The 24,618-nt window shown below is 38.6% G+C and overlaps 2 protein-coding genes and 1 pseudogene across 5 annotated transcripts in view; 2 read left to right on the plus strand and 1 right to left on the minus strand.

Annotated features, from left to right (window-relative positions):
* Positions 1–9,562, minus strand: part of LOC148355348 (homer protein homolog 3-like) — a 69,208-nt gene extending 59,646 nt beyond the window's left edge. For 3 of the 4 annotated variants that reach the window (XM_088349706.1, XM_088349705.1, XM_088349703.1), the window contains exon 1: positions 6,647–7,051. Coding sequence is in view for 2 of the 4 variants with exons in the window: in XM_088349705.1 (XP_088205831.1) it covers positions 6,647–6,651 (5 nt within the window). In the remaining 2 variants the exon portion in view is untranslated. Of the gene's footprint in view, positions 1–6,646; positions 7,052–9,494 lie in introns of those variants that run through there. The other variant, XM_088349704.1, reaches the window with a different exon arrangement.
* LOC148355350 (U2 spliceosomal RNA) lies at positions 5,216–5,433 on the plus strand (annotated as a pseudogene).
* A 4,572-nt stretch (positions 9,563–14,134) lies between the features above and the next one.
* klhl26 (kelch-like family member 26) lies at positions 14,135–23,684 on the plus strand. Its single transcript, XM_088350220.1, has 3 exons — positions 14,135–14,412; positions 18,981–19,163; positions 21,639–23,684. The coding sequence occupies exons 1-3, from the start codon at positions 14,363–14,365 to the stop codon at positions 23,233–23,235; spliced, it is 1,830 nt and encodes a 609-aa protein (XP_088206346.1). The 5' UTR covers positions 14,135–14,362; the 3' UTR covers positions 23,236–23,684.
* Positions 23,685–24,618: the final 934 nt, after the last annotated feature.

Genomic DNA, 24,618 nt, shown 5'->3' on the forward strand with positions numbered 1-24,618 from the left:
GACTCTAGGACACATGATTCTCCAAATGCGTACTGTTAAGTGCCAAATTCGGATTTGAAAAAAAAAATACTACAAACAACAGCATTTATGACATTGGATGGGATGTTATCTGTGTTGGGCAATACAATGGGACTCATTATTGATATTACATTGGAAGTAAAAGAGGTAAGGGTTGAAAAAAATGGTACACCTGTAAACAAAACCTAATGTGACAAAAATGTAGAATCCTATAAAAATCAATAAATAAGCCACAAGGTATTAAATCAAAAGGGACTAAACTGGTCAAATGACAAACCCTGGGACTGTAAGAGGTAATAGGATAAAAAAAAAATCAGTCAGATGCACACATTTACTTTTACTATGTAACATTCTAGACAGTAGGAATAAAGGTGCTTAACTGTTACTTTACTATGGTACACACACCTATCAGATAAGTGTATATTGTGATTAAGCATTTAACAACTTGAATTTTCTCTATAGATTGGGCATGCCAAAAACTTAATCCATGCAATTGACTTGCCATCCACTCTTCACTATGCATCCAACCAGTATGCATTGAGTGTTATTTTTTTGTTTGGTTATGCAGTTCTCAACTATGAGTTACACTTGATTCAACTCATGGTAAATTCAATATTTACGGTCCTCTTTAAACAAAATGAAGATAATCATCACAAAATAAATTAGTTTGACATTACAGTTTCCTCTTTTATAACTAATGAATTAGTAAGGTTATTGGAGTACAGTGATTAACCAGGATGGTTTGTTACCAGTTACAGTACTTCTGCACCAAAATATGAAAATAGACATCTTATCGTCTGAAAAGGCCTGAGTGAAATAATGGCACTGTTTAAACAGCTGATTGTCGGTGCTGGCTGACATTTACCTTGTTGAGACGCGAGTTGGCATTTACATACGCCGGTGGATGTGGATAATCCAATAAGGAGTTTAATACATGATTTGTTTGTAGACAGAACTCTGATGTATTGTGAGTAGATCAATAGATGCTGTGTTTGTATAACGAGGGCTTCTTTGGACTCCACTTCTTTAATTTCTAGTTTAGCAGAAATACATTAATACCTCGGTACTAGACCATAATCTGTTTGACATGGGTGTTTGAACATTGAATTGTTACAGTAAAAAAACATTTTTTCATGGTATTGGTATTTATTATTTTATATGTTCCTGTGTTGCAAGGGGGCGATTGTTTTTCTGTGTTTAAAATGTAATACATGGATAAGAATAGATGTAAGCTTATTATTAAGTGTTTATCGATAGTTTGTGTTTATTTGAGCTCTAAATTGACAAAATAATCAGGGTTGGGTAGGGTTACTTTAACTGGATTACTTTCAATTACTTTTGGATTACTCCAATACCAAATATGCTAATAAAAGACAAAATAAATGAATATGAATAAAATTACTAAATTTTGTGCAGGCTTGGAATACATGGAACGGCAAAAATGATATTGGCAAGCTGTTTGGATTTATTGTCATTTTGTTTCTGTCGCATTTTATGTTAGTTTTGCCGGAGATCAAAGAGATCAAAGCCAGGAGAGAAAGCTTACCACGTGTTGTGAGTCGTAATTTTATTCATATTTAGTTTATTTTGTCTTTTATTAGCATATTTGGTATTGGAGTAATCCAAAAGTAATTGAAAGTAATCCATTTAAAGTAACCCTACCCAACCCTGAAAATAATACTACTTCCGGGTTCACCGCGGGACTTCCAGTTCAGCCAGCTCAACGTAAGCAAAGAATCAGACGATGGCTGAAAGGAATTTTTTTGTAAATGCTTTCGTTTTTTTATTGAACATTGCATCATTCCGGACAGGACTGTTGCATGGCCGAACCAACTTAATCCATATTAAAGGATTAAAGAGGCAATGACTTAAGTTATTTCCGTTATTTTTTTTTTTAGTTTTTCTTTGCCCTCATGTAGGTTTTAGACCAGGGGATGGTGTAATCATAGTCTGCAATAATAGTCTGTGGTTTGCAATAACCTGTGCAGCCATTTGAGACTTTTTGTGATTAAGGGCTATACAAATAAAAATGACTTGACTTGACTTATAATCGTGCAGCCCTACTGTAAACTACTAATAGAACGTTTGAAAAAATCTGCAAGGTTGAACAGAGCTATCTAATTGATTGCATTCTGCTTATTGTACTCATGTAGGGGTCTGAAATCCGACTCCTAAGAGGAAACCGATTTATTAAAGAAGGTGACAGTGTCTTTGAACCATACTATTGGAGGCAAGCATGAGCCAAAGCAAATATACACTCGGCAGCTGAAGACACACGCAGCCCAGCTTGAGCTTCCCCATGCAAATAAACCAAGTATCCACTTTGCAGTAAGGCGGTCCAGCATTGTTTAGTTGTGTGCAGTGAACAGAAACAGGAATAGTGCAGTAGTTCTTAAACGGGGGTATGTGCACCCAGGGGAGCACACAAACCCCTGAGGGTACGCTTAAGAATTCCAGTTGAATAATTTTGCACACCCACTTTTTTGATTATTTATTAAAAAAGTTTTAAATATCCAATAAAATGTGTTCCACTTCATGATTGTGTCCCACTTATTGTTGATGCTTCACAAGAAATTACAGTTTTATATCTTGATGTTTGAAGTCTGAAATGTGGCAAAAGGTCACAAAGTTCAAGGGGGCCAAATAGATTCGCAAGCCACTGTATAAAGGAAATCTATGCATTGCTCATTTTAAATAAAAGCATCAATACAAAGGTAAACCTCCATTATGAAAAAAAAGTCCTTGCAACAAGAAAAATAAATATTGGATGGCTTGACTTGCCGTTAGCTTGCTCAGGTTATCAATAATTCTATTTATTGGTTGGAGCTGAGGTGTGCGTCACATCAGAATCCTTGGTTTCATTATCACCCTCTGCCATGAGGCTAGAGAATTGCGTGCCTCACTCTGCATCTGCAGAAGCTCAGCACAGTAATGTTACGTACTAATTGTAAAATAATATTCATAATTTGTCAAAATGTTGCGATTTTGAAAAAAAAAATGCTAAAATTAGTGACGTGAAAATATAGTAGACACAATAATCCCTCTTTGTATTGCGTTTTACTTTTCACGGTTTTGCTACTTTGCGTATTTTCAACATGCATTGTGTTCTGCTTTTTGATTGGCTAAACAGTCAACCCACCCCTTTTCTGCCAGTGTCTGTCTGTGCGTCAATAACATTGTGGTTTAAGTTCTACACATAAGTAAAACAGCTTGACGAACCTGAATTACATACAAGAAAATCTTTTTTTCAATTTCAAGTTTATATAAAAGCCATGTCAATAAAATGCTCTGGACTGAATAAAGCACCAAAGATGGACACGTCAACATGCTAAAAGAGGGTAAAAGTTTTTTTTATGCGACGTTAGTTTCCTCATAACGTCCACATGATGGTGACGAAATATCATCTGAAGTAAAAAGCGGAGAGTGTCCCTGACCCTGTGTGGCACCATATACAGTAGTGCAATGTAACAGCAAGATTAGTTTTAAAATCATTAATTGACAGTAAAAATGTAAGTAAACTATTTTTATTTTTTCCAAACAAATGCTTTAGCCTGTAAACATGGGTGTTTTTTGTTTGAATGTATAATAAAGTATTAAATTAAATAATAAATAAGTAATAATTGAACGTTTCTAGCTCGCGGATTTTGACTATCGTGGGTCTCTTTTGGAACGCCAGCCGCGTGAAAAACAAGGGATTATTGTATAAAAATGTAATATATCTTTAATTTTATATTTCCATGCTAACAGCACAGCCTCATTTACCTCCCCTGACTGTACATCACTGGTCCTTTTTATGAGTTAAATTAACTGCAATACCACCTTTTTTGCATCGTATCAGTAATTTACCCTCACTGTTAAAAATTAAACATTTATATTTTCAACATTTTTCTGGGTTTATGTTTTATTCCTAATTACTAAGTAGTTAAAATGATGGTAAGATTAAAGAAACCTAAGGGGAGCATGTATTATCTAGTGCCTGTTAGTGGTAAAATGGTCTGCATTTATATAGCACTTTTCAAGGTCAATAAAAATCTCCCAACGCACTTTACAATGTGCTTCACACTTACCCATTCACACACACACACAAAAAAATTGATTACTTAAAAAAATCCTATATTGACTTTAAAATATATCAAAAATACATTATCATGTAGACATGCATTTTTAAAATCCTCGTAGGTCAATATAAACGCTATCATTTAACATAACATGAGCCTCATCTAAACAGACCTGACATCATTGTCCACCATCTTGTTGCTGCCGGTACTCAAAAATATCAAAGAGACTGGATGAAAAAATGATAAGAAAAATGTTGCATTTTGATCACCTTGGGACTCCCTAGTTTGTATTCTTCTTTGTGCTTTTCTGCACTCATTTTTGGTTGCGCTACATCATACAGTGACATCTAGTGGTCAAATAATAAACACTGTCCGTTTAAATTAGCACATTGTTGCAATTAGTCAATTTAGAAATAGTTTAAAGACATTCAAAAGTCAAATTAATTGAGTAAAAAAAGTTTTTGTTTTTATCATTTTTAGTATATATATATAACTCGAACAGATAAATATGTTCTGCTGGTTAGGTAATACATACGTACTAATTAGGTATTTTTTTTAGAAGGTATATCGCTGAAAAAAAATGAGAATGACTGCAGGAGACAGGCATGAAAATGGGCCAGGACCTAAAGTTGGAAAGGGTGTGAAGAAAATACCCTGTTTATTTGGATACAACATGCACCCCTAATTTTTGTTTGAAATTGTAAATTAAATTTTGTTTGACCTTTTCTCAGCTCAAACTAAGCATTAAAAGTGACGAACCTTTTTAAATAGACGCAGCCACGATTCAAATCATTTTTTTGATAGCTCCAACATAAAATTTACAATGTATTTATTTCATATCCTTCAAAGTCATCAGTCACATCAAAGAGTTGTTTCCCTTGATGTGCTTTTTTCCCGTTTAATTAGATCTTTAAGGACAACTTTCAGTTGTCTCTGACTAGCGTCTCTGGTACCGTGAATAAAAATAGTTTGATAATGAGATAAAATTGAATTTCGGGTTACTAGGGCTGCATGATTAACTGAAATCTGATCGAGATTTGGATGTGACGTCGCCGATTGTGGTTCTAAGATAGTGTAATGAGATGGAATATGAGGGAACGGTGCATTCGCAATGATCGCAGCAAGGCTTAAGGGCTAGGACCTTAGCTTGGCCTTTTGGCTGAGAGTAAGTGTCCCGGCTCCTAGGCTTTGTAGCGTATTATGAACTGATCGATAACGGATAATGGATAATGAATAACGAAGATAGATCAATAACCCTTAAAAACCCCAAAACCCCATGAGATGGAATATGAGCTTGCTCTGTCCACTCCACGCATCGGCCCGGTATTGCAGTACCTCCGGGAACGGTGCATTCGCAATGATCGCAGCAAGGCTTTAGGGCTAGGACCTTAGCTTGGCCTTTTGGCTGAGAGTAAGTGTCCCGGCTCCTAGGCTTTGTAGCGTATTATGAACTGACCGATAACGGATAATGGATAATGAATAACGAAGATAGATCAATAACCCTTAAAAAAAAACCTCGTGCGATTGTATACTGTACTCGCAAGACACAGCGGTTTATTTTGAAGGACTTATAGACAGCAACCCTGACAAAGCTCCCCAGAAGAGGGCGCTTTTAATTGACATATACTGTCTTTGCTTCTCAACCGTCTGAACGTTAATGGGTTTAACCATGTCACTTTAGTATTAACCCCTTGGATACATAAGGGGGATCAAAAGAGACCCCACGGGCTGTTGTTCTTCAAAATCTTTTTAAAAGTTAAAAAATATGATCCTGTCATATTCCAGGTATTTCTCATAAACACATGTTTATGACATGATGCCTTTAGTATCTTACTTTCAACCCCACTATTGGAAGAGTGTATTTACTGGTAGGTCATACATCCAAGGGTTAAGTTCTCACATAATACAAAACAAAACTACCACAGAAAATTCACTTTTCTTTTAAAATTGCATCGAAATTGCAATACTGGTCTGGAAAAACACTAGTTTTTTTTCTCTCAAAATCGTGCACACGAATGAATACAGTACTCTGCTCTTGGTAACAACACAGATTTTAATTCAAACGCACCACCTTAAATGCATGATTCAGTCTGGGGGATCTCACAATAACCCCTCACCACCTCAAACACTTTTGCCCCTCGGATGTATACAATTCACGTAGGTCACCCTTTTTGATTTCAAAACGGTGATTTTCTCCTAAAAAAAATATATTTTTTCATGCCCGAATAGAGGAACAGGAAATTAGCTCAAAGCAGTACACGAGTAACCTAACCTCTGCTTGTGTGTTTCATCACGTGACTGAACTCGAAGCAAACTAAAACTTTCAAAAAGATAAAACGTAGTCAATAACATATATATTTCTTCGTCATTACCAACACGTATATTTGACCTTTGCAGAGTCACGCGAATCAAGCTACAAGAAAGACAGACGTAGAATTTTCATTCAAACGAAGAACAGACGTGTGTTACATCGTGATCATTTAAAACCAGATTCGCTGTTTTGATGTCATCCATTGTACCAGTTTAACCCAAAAGACAACAACAGAGCAAATACAAAATGTGAAACTTACCCCATGCTCTGATGATCTTCAAATGGGAGTTGATTGCAAAACCTTCTATTGACCAACTTTGCTCACAAAACTATTCGTGCTTTTCCAGCACACCAACTAAAAATTTCCCTCAAGGACTGGGGGAGGGTGGGGAAGACTTCCGACTCCCTGTTTTTTCTTCCGACAGGATCTTCTCAAATGGGTTGTAGTCCAGTTTGCCTCCCTTTGTCCGCGGCTTCCCCCATCTAGCAACGCCGCATCGGTTACTTTGTGCGTAATTACGCACCGGGAGGCGTCTGACGGTTTTACTACCCACCCAGAGAGAAGAGAGTCCACGAAGGGAGAGAAACAAGACGCGTTTGGACAAAGTTCCTCCGGGACACAAGCTCGGTTCTTCTCCCGCCTCTTCACCGAATCACATTGGGATCCCCACTAACAATCATTGGTGGGACGTTGGAGCGTTGTCAGCGCCATCTACCGGTCGTAAGGCGAAAAAGCACCACGCCTCCATCTAAAAATCACTGATTCTCAAATGGTCTGACTTCAGAATCCACCATCCCACCCTAACAACATGCTGCGACCCAAATCGAAAAGATGTTTACTTCTTAAATGTCTCAAATGAATGGGTAGTGCTGTTTAATGAAGAAATAGTATTATAGCAGGGGTTACTTTTCTGTTTGTTTTTCACTTTTTTACACAGTGATTTTGGATAATTATGAACCTCGCATTACATTACAAACTCTTTAAGTCATTAAAATGTTAATTCAGTCAAGTCGGTCAAGTCTTGTTTATTTTTTATAGCCCTTAATCACAAGAGTCTCAAAGGGCTGCACAGATCAAAGACTATTGCAAACTTATTACAGACTATTATGACACCATCCCTTGATATTGTCAACATAAAATATAGGTTATTCATATGCTATGGAATAGAAGTGTGTTTTAAGCTTAGATTTAAACATTTCCACTGAGGTTGCAGATCGAATCTCAGGGGGAAGAGCATTCCACAGCACCGGGGGCCCGAATGGAGAACGCTCTTGAACCTGCGGATCTCTTCTTGGCTCTTGGGATCACTCGTAGAGCAGCACTTCAGAGCGAGTGGGACTTGCAAGTCCATGCATGATTTTGTATACTACCAAAAGAACCTTAAAATCAGCCATTTAAATAATAAAATAATCAATACATAATCTACCCCTGTCTTCTTAAACACAATCTGTTTTATTACCATGCAAGAAGATATAAATTCAGTATGATGACGCAGCCTTCACATTTTTTTTACAACTTTTTTTTAAACTAGCGTTTTTCTCCATATTTAAGCATGTCCATTATACGAATACGAGTTTTAAAAAGGCTATAATTTAATATAAATTGAATTTGCAAAACCACAACAACTTCAAGTATACCGCGTATACTCGTATTCAAGCAACCCCCTAAAATTGTTTTAAAATAGTGATGAATTTAAAAAAAAATCAAAACATTAATAAAACATGTACCTAATAATCAATGATTTTTAAACACAGTTAATAAAAATAAATATATTGGTAAAAAGCTAAAAATACAAAGTTTTCAAACCATTTACTGTACAGTGCCTTCCAGCAGCGCTTCAATAGCAGACACTAGTACACCACTTTCACATTTCGCAATCTTTTCCTTCTACGACTGTTTTTCAGTTTTCCTTCCCATTATCATTAAATTTCTTGGGATCCATTATCACAGGCAGAAAAAGGAAATAAAAACCAACAAAATCCCAATAAAATGAGATGTGGTTCTACTCGATCATGCTGATTGACTGGACAAGAAGAAGAGTATTATCTCCATCTACTTTTTACAGATATAATTAACCTATTATTTTGCCAAGCCAAAGGTCCACGACACACTGAAAACCACCAGTTGAGAAACTTTGATCTAAAAAAGGTGTCTCAAACCCAATTGACTTTGGTGTCATATTAGGGTTACCACAAACACACCTCTGACAAAAAAAAAATCCACGATTCTGAAATAACGTAAAAAATGCTACACATAGTAGGATCCAAAACTAAAAACATGAGAATTAATACAGAAATAAAACAATCATAAATTAATCCATATTTCGCCTGGCCTGCACTTATATGAAAGGGACAGTATGTATTACATGACCGCTAGATGTCGTAGTACAGTATTGTGTAGTGCAACCGAAATGGTCGGTTGAAATATTGCATTAGTTTTAAACTACAGTATGTGCATTGTGCACTATGCCTCGATCAGAAAACAGTTCTATTTAACGCCAAGCAAGAAATATTACCAATTAAACTGGAAACCGCAAGTGAGCAGCATGGTAAAATCATTCCGATGAGCAGGTATTAACTGGAGCGGCTAACAGGAGCAGTAAGCAAGAAAGGTTAGATTAGAGCCTCTCAAGCAATATCAATAAAACAATGATTACCGTATTTTCTGCACTATAAGGCGCACCCGGTTATAGGGCGCACCCCCAAAAAATAGTTTTTGGTCCTATATTTTCCATACATAAGGCGCACAGGATTATAAGGCGCTACAATGGGAACGTCGACAAAACATTCAGAGAGTTCAGTCAAACTTATTACCCCCTTAACATTCCGAAAGCTTGCAAAGAAGCAAATACGTGTCTCAGACACGTGCGGATGCGGTGTCCGTACGATGTCACCAAACCAACATTATTTGTTTCCATTTTATTTTTTGCTGGCAACTGTGTGGACAGCAAAGTAAGAATTTTATTGTGCAGGGAAACTGGGTTCTTTACTGTGCATATGACAATAAACACTTTGACTTGAATTTAGTTTAAAAATAGACTTATCACAGAAACATCAAGATCGTTCTAAAGCAAGATACCGGGAAAATATAAAGCCGCATAGCTCACCTAAGTTCTCTTGAAGCCATCACGTTCAATAATGATACGTAACCATGGTCTTCTTACAACCGCGAGTGTAGTAAATCCAGGAGAGTAAAATATTTACAAATACAGAATAGTAAAACATGTTTTCTCTATGCCGTAGTGCAACCCAACGTGTGATTCACAATCATCTTTTTCGGCCAATTGCAGGCTTTGTTTCGCCCCTTTAGCCTATGCGAGCCTGTAAATGATAAAAAGGATCCGCCCCCTTTACCTCCGAATAACTTTAGCCAATAGTGACTGATTCAAATAATGATTGACACATTCGTTAGGAAATGAAACGCCGGTATACCAGCATACACCGCGGACTACTTCGCCTTCGGGGGAAAATCTAGTCGGCGGCTGCTTGCCTTAGTTGCAAGACTTTGCGACTTAATATTGATCCACATATAAGGCGCACTGTATTATAAGGCACATGGTCAGCTTTTGAAAAAAATAAAGGCTTTTAGGTGCGCCTTATAGTGCGGAAAATACGGTGTATATGTATATATATATATATATATATATATATATATATATATACAAATGAGGAGAAAAAATAAATCCTTTGACTCATTATTTTTTTAATCTTACAGCCCATTTCCTTCTCTATGAACATTTTAGCTGAGATATGCCCTAAAATAATTAAACACACCTTATTAAATATGATTTGGAGAAGTTGTCACAGACCAGGGCAGGAAACAGAATTTAGAACCCACTCGCGTAACGTACCCACAATTTATTGGGGAGAGGAGGAATGAGCGCACACTCGATCCGGGGATTGATGGTGGCAGAAGTGGATTGAAATCCAAACAAATGAGTAGTAAACATCAAACAAATCAGGCCAAAAATAAAACAGGATCAAACGCAGGCAATTTCACAGACCAGGCATTTCACAGAGTTTAACAGGAGTCTTGCAGAAGTTTCACAGAAGTATCACAGACGCTCAGAAAACTAACGGCTCAAAGGACCGCGTTTAAGTACTCCCAAGGAGCAATCAGTCAACGCATCTCAGCCGGTGTCCATGGGCGGGGCCAATTGGGCGCCCTGGCAACCGCGAAAGAACCCGGCGCCACTCGGCTGGGACCAACTGGGCGCCATGGCAACCGTGACAGAAGTGTCTTTAGCTGTTTAAGAGAAAAGCGAGGAAAAAAAACAGAGTAAAAGGAAATGGGTGAACTGTAAGTGCAGATTTTTGCAATCTTTTCTTAACGGCCATTTCTTTGTTCATAGTATAAAGAAAAAAACTGACAAAACGTAAAAATAGAGCTGAAAAACAGACGACATGCTGTTATGAATCTACACTAAACCTGAAACTTAATGGTTACAAGAACAAAACAATGAAACGCGGCATGAGCAGATAAAGATTGGCCAGTAGAAAAAATACATTTTCAATAACCCAGCAAGTTTGCCAATTTAGCTGCATGAGCTCTTTCATTACTTTCCCCATCAATCAACTGAGCAACATACACAAAATTAGCGCCCCAGAAGTCGGAAATGAGAGTTTGCGTGATGTGAAAAGTCATTCAACAAATTGTACCCTATTTAACTTTTAGGATTTATTTCGGAAAATACAATTCGTAAGAGGGCAGCGCGGCGGATGAGTGGTTAGCGCGTCCACGGCACAGTTCTGAGGTGATGAGATCGAACCTTCCTGTGTGGAGTTTGCATGTTCTCCCTGTGCTTGCGTGGGCACTCCGGTTTCCTCCCACATTCCAAAAACATGCATGTCAGGTTAATTGGCCGGTCCAAATTGTCCCTAGGTGTCAATGCGCGAGTGAGTTGTCTGTCTGTGTGCCCTACAATTGGCTGGCAACCAGTACAGGGTGTCCCCTGCCCACTGCCCGAAGATGGCTGGGATGGCTCCAGCACCCCCGCGACCCTACTGAGGATAAGCGGTCCAGATATATATATATATATATATATATAAATATATATATATATATATAAATATATATATATATATATATATAAATATATATATATATATAAATATATATATATATATATATATATATATATATATATATATATATATATATATATATATATATATATATATATATATATATATATAGCTCCTATAGCTCCTCCGTGTTATATGTCGAAGACACTGAATCCCTAATGCCCCTAGTAAGCAGGTCGGCTCCTGAGGTTAAGCAGTGTGGATAATGGATGGATGGACAATTTGTAAGAAAAAAAAGAAAAAGAAAGTTTAAAAGACTTTATTAGTGATCGACCAATATGGGTTTTTCATGGACGATACCGATAGTTAGTAGTAAGAGGAGGCCGATAACTGATATTTAGAACCGATATTCATTTTCTCCAGAAGTCAATACAATCAAGTTAACTTAAATTAACTTGAAACAAAAAGTGCATGGAAACTTTTAACAAAGATGGCGAATTAAAAAGTGTGGGCACTCCTGTTTTAAAGCCAAATGGAGGAACAAATGGTAACACTCAGCCTTCCACTTTAGCGTACTTTGTATGCTCACTCTCAATCACAAACCCACACGCTTGATTGACCAACTAATGTTATGATAAGAGCTAATATATCAGTCTCCACCTGAACCTGATTTCGTAAAACAAGTAAACTTCACATTTTACGCTATCTCTTAATTGCACACATACTTTTCTACGAAGGCACAGACTTTTTGAAATCTCAATATTATCCGGTCTGCAGCATGTAGAATCAGAAAAGCTTTCATTTCAGTTGTTGCGCCCCCATCGCTTCTCCAATTAGAAGTAAAATAGTTCCTTCAAAAATAAAATATTGCATTATTTGAAATAAGTTACATAAAAACATTTAAAAAAATCAATAAAAGATACATGAAAAATAAATCATTCAATAAAAGGGTTTCATTAGAAATAAATAAATACATAAACGTATAAATGAAATGAAATGATCTGCATTTATATAGCGCTTTTCAAGTCAATGACTTCCCAAAGCGCTTTACAGTGTGCTTCACATTTCCCAATAGCGGCCTTGTATTGCAGCCATGTAAGACGCTAACCTGCTTATTGGGGGTATTAGGGGTTCAGTGTCTTACCCAAGGACACTTCGACATGTAACACGGATGAGCCGGGATTCTAACTGGGATCCCTTGATCCCAAGAGGAGCGCTCTACCTCCTGAGCTACTGCTGCCCCCAAATGAATAAATGAAACTTAATAATAATTAAATAGACGTAAAATGAAGACGTACTTACACTTGTTTATAGGACCACAAAGCCTAAATAAACATTTTTTTTTTTTTACCCTCCAAAAAGTATTTATGTACTTTTAGTTTTTTCAATTTTTATTTATTCTTCTTTAATTCCATTTTTCAACTACCTGTGTCCTTAGGGTTATTATTTTTTTATTTGGGCAGTTCTAGTCCCCTAATATTAATTATGATAAGTGTTTGATCAAACTGAAAAAAAGACAATATTTATCTACCTGTTAACTAACTTTCCATCAATCCTATTTCACAATTTCTAGCCTATATGTGGAAAAAAATGTAGTTTACAATTACTAAAAATAATGTGCTAATATCATAAACTATTAGCATTATTAAACCAATTTTCAAAAAGAAAATACCAAATGTTTCAGTACTAGTTCCAACGTTCAGTAATTTAGTTTGTTGAACGAATGCATGAGCCTGCAAATAGGGCTTTTTTTGTATAATATAGTATTTAATAAATAAATAAATAAATAAAGGTTTGTACAGTGGAACCTCAGTTTTCGAACGCCTCTCAGTTCGAACAAATCGGAGTCCGACCAAAAATTTCGAGAAATTCTTGCTTCGCTGTTCGGTCAAAAAAATCGGAGTTCGAACGCCGGGGTGGATGTTTCACATCACATTTTTTTACTCCTTTTAATTTTCTCAGGTGCAATTGCACCTCCAATACACTAGGGGAGGTCCGAGATTAAACAAATGTGTAGCAAATGGGCCGAGTTACAGAATTTCACCACACCAATGAAGCTGCAGCCACCAGAGTCATCATGACTTTAAAGACACTGTCATGAACCACTTCCGAAAAGTGCTAAAAAGAAGGCAGAAGAAGAAGTGTCATTGGATAGATATTATAAGAGAAAAGAACATCCTGTAGCCACTCATCCGTAGCAAAGAGATTTGAACGTGTGAGCACCCCTCAGACAGAAGAGCTCCCTGAAGTTTTTATGGAAGGGGACTCTCCTTCCAAACAACAATTTTCCTTTCTCCTCCATCCCTCTCACCGTCCATCTGCGCCTTCTGCTGACCACCACAAAGGTAAAAAATCCTATTCAGAATTCTTTTCTTTGTCCTTTTTTTATTTTTACACGTTCATGTCAGCGTAATCGTTTGTACGGAAGATTACGCTAACGCAAACGGACGATTAGCCTGGGTTACATTTATGTTATTTGTGTCTTAAAGGTAAACAAAGGTAAACATCCAGGGTCTTGGAACGGATTAAAACGATTTACATTATTTGTAATGGGAAAAATGATTTCTGTGTTCGAACAAATCGCTTTTCGAACAGGGTTCTGGAACGGATTATGGTCGAGAACCGAGGTCCACTGTACTTTGCGGATCTTGACTATCACGTGATTCGCAGGTCCTTTTTAGTACGCCACCGTCCGCGAAAAACGAGGGATTACTTCACAACATAGATGTGCCGTATGTTGCGCTGCCAAGCTACCGGTGAAGAAGCGTTGGGGATGACGTCACCGTTAACGACAATCATCAGCAGTTGTTGGATTTCTAGGCTGGAATCTCGAAGCCGTCCCTGACGACGGAGTGCGATGATGCCGGAAACCATGACTTGGCGCCGTCTTCTATTCATTTACCGGCGATAGTTTGCAAAATGCTTTACGACTTTCTCCGTGTTCCAGAAGATGGCGACGTCGGATGGTGCGGCTCTCACATCGACACTTTCGCCGAACAGGTGAGTGCGTCGGAGTCTGTGTTTCGTCTTCGTGCCCGCATTGGGAATGTAGGAAACACCGAGGATTGCTTCGGGCCTCCACCCATGGCGGGTTTTTGTCAGGCTATGAAGAGCCGGACATTCCTTGTTTATCTCCACCGTCGTCGTCATTTACTACTGGAGAATTAATTGTAGCATGTTATGTGTTTCCCCTGCCTACACTTCCCCATCATGTTGTATCACAAAAGTTAATTTATATGTTATTGTTTACAAGCACAATATTTCACACCGACGTGAACAGTAGGGGTGAACATTTTTTATTGACACTTTTAACAGCAATTAAACACATTCAGCTTATTTTCAAAGTTGCAACAAGTCACTGTCTTACCCCCTAATTGTGTCCCATTAAACAAAAGAACAGTCGCTGTGCAGTTTCGTCTAAATAAAATAATTTTAGGGGTAGCTCAATTGCTGAGGAGTTTGGCGTTTTCTATCTCATCTCATCAGCTGCACTGCTTATCCTCAGTAGGGTCGCGGGGATGCTGGAGCCCATCCCAGCAATCATCGGGCAGTGGGCAGGGGACACCCTGGACTAGTTACCAGCCAATCGCAGGGCACACGGGGACAGACAACTCACTCGCTCAGTCACACCTAGGGACAATTTGGACCGGCAATTCACCTGAAATGCATGTTTTTGGAATGTGGGAGGAAACCGGAGTGCCCGGAGGAAACCCACGCAAGCACGGGGAGAACATACAAACTCTGCACAGTAAGGCCGGGAGCTGGATTTGAACCCACTCAGGAGGTTCCCACGACCTCAGAACTGTGCCGCACACACGCTAACCACTGCGCCGCCGTGCTGCCCTGCGGTTTCTATCATTTTTCTTAAATGGGAGTTCCAGGGATGCTGGGATAAGCCACGTATGTGTCAGTTTATATCTCAAACAATTATTACCCACAATTCATTGCTCAGCAAGATCAGTCAAATTCAACTACAGTGGAACCTCGGTTCTCGACCATAATCCGTTCCAGAACCCTGTTCGAAAACCGATTTGTTCGATCACCGAAATCATTTTTCCCATTATAAATAATGTAAATCGTTTTAATCCGTTCCAACACCCTGAATATTTACCTGAATAAAGCTAACCCAGGCTAATCGTACGTTCGCATTATCGTAATCTTCCGTACGAAAGATTACGCTAACATGAACGTGTTAAAATAAAAAAAAGGGCTAAAACACTTGGTACACCTATATAAAAAGTGAAAGCAAAACAAAGCACGTCCGCACGCGATAACAGTTGGTCACGAAAAGAGTGATCTACACCCGTACGCCGCTCAGGATTGCACCCTAGCGTACGCACTCACGCATTACCGGCATTCAAACTCCGATTTTTTGACCGAACAGCTAAGCAAGAGTTTTTCAAATTTTTGGTCGGACTCCGATTTGAACTGAGAGGCGTTCGAAAACAGAGGTTTCACTGTAGTATAATTTCCCTTGACTGACTTTTGAAGACCCGCAGACCTTCTTTGTTTTCCAAGAAGTGATTGTCAATCAAAGATCAGCATCAGGGAAATATTCAGTACATTGTTTCAACTAGATCAAAGAAAGAAGTGTACCTGCTTGGTACTTAAGTTTCTAAACTAACTGGAAGCAAGCTACCATCAGATCGCATTGCTCTTGGTTTCTTTCTTTATCAACACTTGGAATTGCACAAGCCCATCAGAGCGTCTTCCGCAGGCACACTGAAAGAAATATCATCGTTTTGGAATAAATCAAGAATTCCAATTTGAGATCCACAAAATTGTCAGACTAAACTTGAAAAACATTTTCAAACATGGCGTTTGTTAAAAAAAAATAAAAACAGCAACACAAAAAGCCAGGGAAAGTGAGTTCAAAAAATAACTTGGTGACTTGTTTGACATTGCTCATGCTAATGCTCAACATTATGACAATTCCAGAAGACAAAGAATTTTTGTTGGCTCAAAGAGCAAAGGGAATAAAGGGGTCAATGACAGGTCTTGACAAAAACTTGGCAGCGAAAGAAAAAAGACTTGAAGAAAAACAAGAAAAGACCTTGAAACGACGCCTAGAATCTTAAGCTGAGCAAAGAATTGCGAATGAGTCTCTTCAATTATCATGTAGCAGTAGTAGTTCGGAAGATGATTAACCAGGAACAAGTCATGACATATCAGGTGTTGGTATCTCAAATAGTAAAATAGGCATAAAAAACGCTGTAACTCCAGAGTTAGCTGCTGCTTTTGATCGCACCGAGATGTCTGATGGAAAAGCTACATTTGTAATTGATTCAGGAATACTTTGATCATATCACAAAAGATGAAACTGATCTGCAGCATCTGCTGCAGATTGCTGAAAAACACCTCAAAACTTTTCCTGACAGCCGTAAAGAGACTCTAATTAGGGAGTTTTTCCTATTGTTTATATTATGTACCTAAGCCATCATTATTTTGTGTGTGTAACCGGCTTAATGGGCGCTAATACAAATTTATAGAGTGATTGAGCTATCTGTTCAACTTACATGACTGAAACTTCTGCGGTGTAGTTTTTGGTGGCAGTGGAACATTTTTGTGGGGTAAGATAAAAGAATACATGAGAAAAAAATATTGGTCATATAAGCTCCACCCTATTGTACAGTATATTGTGAATTTTCCTACGGGGATGATTAAAGTATCTATCTATCTCTCTGTCTCTGTCTGTCTCTCTACTGTAGTCATTGGCGTAACCAGCCTGTTTTGGACGGTGGCTCAAGCACCCACAAATTCAGCCAAAGAACCCCCAAATTCATAGCATTTTTGAAACTCTTTTCCTTAACAAAGGGCAGGATAGGACATGTAAAAAAACAAAAAATTAAAACATAACCTCTCTCGAGGGATAGGACCGGGGTAGATAGAAATAACCAAAATGTGAACAACGCAGCGTCGGAAATACTCAGCTGCCTTAAAATGGTTCAGTCCATTTGATTTCGAGCACCGCTTTCGCCCTCCTTTCCGCTCCCCTTTAGTTCGGCTAGTGTCACTTGTGGCATCACGGCGGAGTCTGTGGAGGCTCCGGTGTATTACGGTGTGAGAGTACAGACGCTCTCCGATTTATGACCGTTCGACTTACCTAAAACAGCAAATACTAACCTTTTTTTCGGGACGTCGAAAAATATCCGGAAATTGCTGCAAGTTAGATTTTGTATTGTGTGCTCCTTTTCTGAGTACCGGACATTACTGTAGTGCTTCTTTCCGCCGCTACCGGCGTGTGGTGCTGTGCGAGGTCAACAAGCATCCTCCCGGAAGAAAAAAAATCCGCTTCCTCTTCCTAGTTTGTGTGGAAACATTCTATACCGTCTATATCTATACTATCTCCAGCACGCTAAGAATTTTAACATTTTTATTGTTTAATATCTCGTGCATCCATTCAATATGGTTGGTGTGAAGTGTAAAGAAGAGGCGAGCTGTTTCTTTTGAAACGAAAGTGGAATACGAAAGCTTGATGCGGTTGAGAAAATGGTCGGAACGCTTTTTTCGACCACTTTTTACCGTTCAGGAGGACCTTTTGAAACACAACTTTATTTATCTTTATAGAGCATATTATTTTATGAAATGTTTAATTTTTAGTACAAAACCATACAGGTTACTTACACAAACCTTAAACATACTTATATAAACATACAAAATATGGCACTGAAGAAACTTACGAACAAATTCAAATTACGGACGATCATCCGGAACTTTCGTAAGTAGGGCAGCGTCTGTATTAATTTTTTTACCTATTTTCTCTTTTACCTTTTTACCTTTCGCATATTTACAATTATTTATATCACTGTCACTATTTGCTGATGCTTTGTCTTATTTTTCAGTTATTTTTACTCCAGTATTAGCTGAAAAGACACTTGCACTTTGACTGAGTAAATCTTTTAGGTCGAGACTGTTCCGTGCATTTGCACGTTATTGTCAATTGTAGTCTGCGCATTGGAGAGTGGGAAATGTAATTCCGGTTTCTTGTACATCAAGTACATATGAAAAATTGACAAATAAAATTGACTTTGACTTTATCCACATGTTTGGAGGTGAGAGTTGAAAGAGTAATGGATGAATGCACTTTTGTTTTTTTGATTTTGCTGTCCGTTGGGGAAAAAAAATTCTGGGGACCTTATTTGACAATGATCTGCGTTATTGACTATTTCTAATACCGATTTTTGTAATAATCAGCGCAGCCTTATTCAATTGTGTCCCTAGCCTGTGAAGTACAAGTCAAGTCATGTTTATTTGTATAGCCTAAATCACAAAGAGTCTCAAAGGGCTGCACAGATCAAAGACTATTGCAAACTACAGACTATTATGACACCATCCCCTGATCTAAAACCTACATGAGGGCAAATAATACACAGATATTGTCAACATAAAATATAGATTATTTATATGCTATAGAGTAGAAGTGTGTTTTAAGCTTAGATTTAAACATTTGGAATGGAGAACGTTCATGAACCTGTGGATCTCTTCATGGCTTTTGGATCACTAGAAAATTATATTTGAGAAACGTTTTTTCCTTCACCCAGAGTGACGAAAGATTTTCCATATTTCAGTATGGCTAGCAAGAACAGCACCCTCCGCTGCAAGTTTTCAGCCCCCAGCCACAGTGCAACTCTCCTGCACGGCTTGTCGATATTGAGGGCTCAGGGACAACTTCTCGACGTGGTGCTTGCCGTCAATGAGGAGCGCTTCCAGGTCCACAAAACTGTGCTGGCTGCTTGTAGTGATTACTTCAGGTCAGTGTGGTTCAACGGGCGATTTCCGATGCCCTTTACATTTAAAATTCAAGGCACTTTGCTGACGCTTGCACTCAATGTAAAACACTTAGTGCTACTAGACTGAAAGTCATTCGGTGTAGTGAAAGGTAAAGAGCCTGACACAGAACGAATGTCAATATTACTACGCACAGAAACCACATTTTGATATGAGAATACATTCTTATTGGCTTTAGTCATGGTCACCCCAAAAAACGTTTAATACGTTTAGAACTGATTAGTGCTTGGCATGGAATCGTTTTTTAAAATTTTGTTTTATCCCAATCAATTTTTACTTTATTTCTTTTTCGACAATTTTACCAAGATTTTTTTCTACTTTAATCTTAATATAAACCCTGACTATATCCAATAAATCAGTTTTATTAAGATTAGCAATATCTACTTGAACATCTCAATTAAAAATATCAATAAACTCTTACGGGACTTAGAGCAGAGGTTTGAAACATTCGGCCCACGGGGCGGGTCAGGCATGCCAAAGGTTTTAATACGGCTCGCAAGACCAGGAGAAAGATAGGATGCAATCTAAATATGTCCACCTAATGTCGCCAAAGCCATGTGTTTCTCTGTCTCTCGCTCGCTCTTCCCTCTCTCTCTCTCTCTCTCTCTCCTCTCTGTATTTCTTGCTCTTTCCTTCGTATGCTCTTGTATTATTTCCTTTTTCTCACTTTTTCTCTTATTTTTCGCTCTCGCTCTCATCTACTTGTCCAGCCCCCGTGAGAGTGATTTTTTCCTACCATATGGCCCTCGAGCTAAAATAAGTTTGACGCTCCTACTTGGAAAAAAAACCAATAATGATTTGAATGATAAGTAACAATACATGAACTACCATATACGCATTCATTAAAAAATATATATATTTATTGGACATAACACTAAGCTAACCTTGAGCAAGCTGACATGATTGTCCGCCATGCTTACTGATATCCCATCTGTGAGTATGACTTCACACGGCCATAATTTGTAAATATTCGTTATCTGCAGGACGAATATTCCGGAAGTAGATGCTGATTGCCTTTATCCTGTTTGACAGACTACCATGAGCGCTAGGTTCACAATATTTGCAAAACAAAAGCACACTCTTAGGCTCGCACTTTATTAATTCGTATACTTCAAATATTCTGTTCAGTAAAATAGACCAAATAATTTGCTTTTGCAACTGTCACTGAAAAAAAAAAACATTACAAATATTTTACTTTCAGTAGTCTGATTCAAAAAGGTCCTTGATTTCTGGAACATTTCTATTCACATTCCTTCAGAACATTAGAATTAGAATTGTCTTAATTGCCATTGATATCAACATTGTGAACACATTGTATGCAACAAGATTAGACATGGCAGTCAGGGTAAAGCATGTAGTATGAAGACTTTGAAGAGAAAAAAAGATAAGACAATCAGGATGAATAGGCAAAAAATAATTACAATGTAGTACTTAGAAAAATTGAAAAACTGAAAAAAGTTATTGTAATAATAGTGCAATGAATAAGAATAATGCATTGTTACAATACTGCGATGAATGGGTGCAATAACATTTCGCAGCAGCAATTTAAAAAATCATATAACTCACAAATTATTTTTTCACAGTTTCATTTGGTAACAACAATAAGCAAAATAAACCCAAAATTGTTTTTTTCGCAGTTTTGTGCATTTGTTTAGGGTAGTGATGGCCCTAGGGAATAAGCTGTCTTTGAGCCTATTTGTCCTAGTTGCTGAGGGACCTATAATGCCTACCAGAGGGCAACAGGTCAAAGAGGTTGTGGCCGGGGTGGAAATTGTCTTTTATAATTTAAATGGCTCTGCCGCGGTATCGCAAGCTGGCAATGTCTTTGAGACTGCGCCGACAGAAGAAAGCAGCACTACAGAGTTTTGAGAATTTAGTTCATTCTGGTGCAGGTTTTTTATTTTCTATTTATATATTTTAAATTTCTTCATTTTTTTCTGGTTGGTCCTTATGCATAGTTGCTACCAGCCCAACAGTCACTGTCAAGTGGGGAGGTGACTGCTTTCTTTGTACTCTCATTCTTATATCAGAATTATAAGGACATTAGCTGCAATGGGGGTTATTTTTGTCACATGATGAGTCTTTAGCTGGGATCATAACACATAAACGCACATAATGGCCCCGTTATAAAACGTATCTTACTATTATCTCCATTACCAACGTCATGAGTAATGGTGGTAAAAGTGACAACTTTCTGTGCTGATTTGCAGTCAAGATTCTACTTTTTGAAAGTAAAAGGCAAACACAAGTAGAAGTAATGAAAGGGATTTGGATATAAAAAGGTTTTTGGGGTGGAAATTCCCGTGGGATGATTTAGAACAAAATAGAGATGTCAACCCATTGTGTTTTTTACCATTTTCTTACCTTGGTACCACAAAGTATAAAATCAGATGGAACGTATGAAGGACTTACCATTTCCATTTCTGTTTACATTACAGAGCCATGTTCACTGGAGGCATGAAGGAGTCAAGTCAAAATACCATTGAGCTGAAAGGTTTGTCAGCCCGGGGCCTGAAGCATATCATTGACTTTGCTTACAGTTCGGAAGTCACTTTAGATCTGGACTGCATTCAGGATGTCCTCGGTGCAGCTGTCTTCCTCCAGATGGTCCCTGTTGTGGAACTCTGCGAAGAGTTCCTTCAGTCAGCCATGAGCGTAAAGACCTGCCTGCACATCGACCAGATGGCGACCACCTTTAGCCTGTCTTCCCTCAAGGCGTCGGTGGATTCCTTCACCTTTCGCCACTTCCTTCAAATAGCTGAGGAGGAGGACTTCCTGCAAATCCCTGTGGAGCGCTTGGTCTTCTTTCTGCAGAGCAACAAGCTGAGGAACTGCAGCGAAATCGATCTTTTCCAGGCCGCCATCCGATGGCTCCGTCATGACGATTCCCGACGCTCTCAAGCTAGCGACGTGCTTCGCAATGTGCGCTTCCCTCTCATGCGTTCCTCTGAACTGGTGGACAGTATACAGAGTGTAGACATCATGGTTGAGGACGAGCAGTGCCGCCAATACCTTCTAGAAGCATTCAATTACCAGATACTTCCATTCCGACAACACGAGATGCAATCACCTCGCACATGTATCCGTTCTGATGTTGTATCCTTCATCACGTTTGGCGGAACTCCGTACACTGACAACAATTGCAAAGTGAGCACGAAGGTCTACTACCTCGCTGATATTGCTTCCCGCCAGTTTAAGGAGTTGACCGAAATGGACACAGGGTCCAGCCACGCTTGTGTCGCCGTCCTCGATAACTTTGTGTACGTTGTGGGCGGGCAGCATTTACAGTACCGCAGCGGCGAGGGCGCCGTCGACAGCTGCATGCGCTTCGACCCCCATTCGAACCAGTGGTTACGCATCCAACCCATGCAGGAGGCCCGCATCCAGTTCCACCTCAGTGTCTTAAACGGGAAGCTTTTTGCCACTGGAGGGCGCAATCGATCTGGCAGTCTGTCATCTGTGGAATGTTACTGCCCAAAGAAAAATGAGTGGACCTATGTAGAGCCTTTAAAACGCAGGATTTGGGGTCATGCAGGGACTCCGTGTGGAGAGAAGTTGTATGTTTCCGGTGGTTACGGTCTCTCTTTAGATGACAAAAAAACTCTTCACTGTTACGACCCAATGGCTGACAAGTGGAACTACAGGGCACCCATGAATGAACCAAGAGTGCTGCATGCCATGGTATGCAGTCGAGATCGGGTCTACGCTTTGGGGGGACGCATAGACCATGTGGACCGCTGCGTTGACGTGTTGGCCGTTGAGTATTATGACCCAGAGAGCGACCAGTGGACCACTGTCAGCCCGATGAGGGCCGGGCAGTCTGAGGCTGGCTGCTGCTTACTAGATGGAAAGATATACATTGTTGGGGGCTACAATTGGCACCTTAACAACGTCACAAGTATCGTTCAGGTGTACGACACGGTGACTGATGAATGGGAGAGAAATTTGCACTTCCCAGAATCCTTTGCTGGAATTGCTTGCACACCAGTCATACTTCCCCAGACGCATGTTGAATATCTGACTTCCTGGCTGTGAAAATGTGACTCAAGTAGGACAGTTTTCTGGGACCTATAGCATCATTGGTATACAACATTTCGATTTGGAGTTTGTATATTATTGTACATCACCTCACACATGAATAGAGTTCATGTTATGGTCATTTCACAATGATATGGTGCAATTTGATAGCACAAATAAAGTCTTATCAGTCGAGATCAGGCATGTCCAAAGTCTGGCCAGGGGTGATTTACGGCCCGTGATCAAATTCTTACAGGCCCCCGACCTGTCATAAAATGTATGATACGTGGCCCACCAGTAATGTTGACCGCAGAATAAAACATATTTATAAGAAAAACAACAAAACACCATTTTACCAGTTGATGGCAGTCGTGCTTTGGCCACCTTGCCCCTGGCTATCTGTGAGGATTTTGTCCCACCCGATTTCTGACAAGGACATGTGGAAATTGAAGTCTGTTTTTTTTTCCCACAAAAATCCAAAACAACTGCGTCCGTCTAATTTGCCAAGAGACTGTTACTGTTTTAATATAATATCAAGAGGCACTGCCAGTCGAAACGTACTGGCTACAAAAACCTAAACGGAAAACGAACACTGTGAAAATGTAAAGAAACTGAAACCTGTTTTAACGGCACAGCAGAGCTTTTTCACGAGAAAATGCTATAAAGTCCCGTCGCTGATCGCTAAGCATTTTTATTTTATGAATTACAAACCAACATACAGTACAGTACTCAATTTTTTGTTTCTTTATCAGATCTTGTATTGATTTTGATCAAGTGAAAATCAATAATACAGTAACTAATGACATTTTCAAGTGTTTTTATCCTTTCTCATTGTGAGCTTTTTTACTAAAATCAGATCATATTGTATTTAGATAAACACTCACTGTGGACCCTTTATTGAAACAACTTGACAAGTTTGTGACGGTGTGAATGTCATTTTTTTTCAGAGTTTGTAAGAAATATCTGAGTCATCGGGAGTTTTTTTGTTTTATTTTTTTTAATATACCTACTGTTGAAGCATTGTCGTGTCAATTTTGAAATGGAAAGAACATATTGCGAAGTTCTATTGAAGGAAAATGATTGGAAATGGCTATGCACAAACCCCTCAAACACTTACATTTCAATGTGCACTTTTCCCTGTCATTAAAAGCAATTTATATTTTGAAGTGCAACATGATAGGATCTCTTATTACATAGGAATGTAATCATTTATTAAAGCTGCATCTTGGTTTAAAACGAACGTGTTTTTTTGCTCTTTTGAACCGATTTTGTATGAAATGTTTAGTCAATGAGCAGCAATAATTGATGTATCTTACTAATGGTCACTTTTCAGGCTACTATGTATCCGTTGCCATATCCCCATACATTTAACTGGAATGTTGGTAAGGATTGAGAGATAAA

This window comes from Urocampus carinirostris, chromosome 12 (assembly GCF_059441175.1).
Source record: "Urocampus carinirostris isolate Australia breed hairy pipefish chromosome 12, RoL_Ucar_1.0, whole genome shotgun sequence".
Taxonomy (NCBI): domain Eukaryota; kingdom Metazoa; phylum Chordata; class Actinopteri; order Syngnathiformes; family Syngnathidae; genus Urocampus; species Urocampus carinirostris.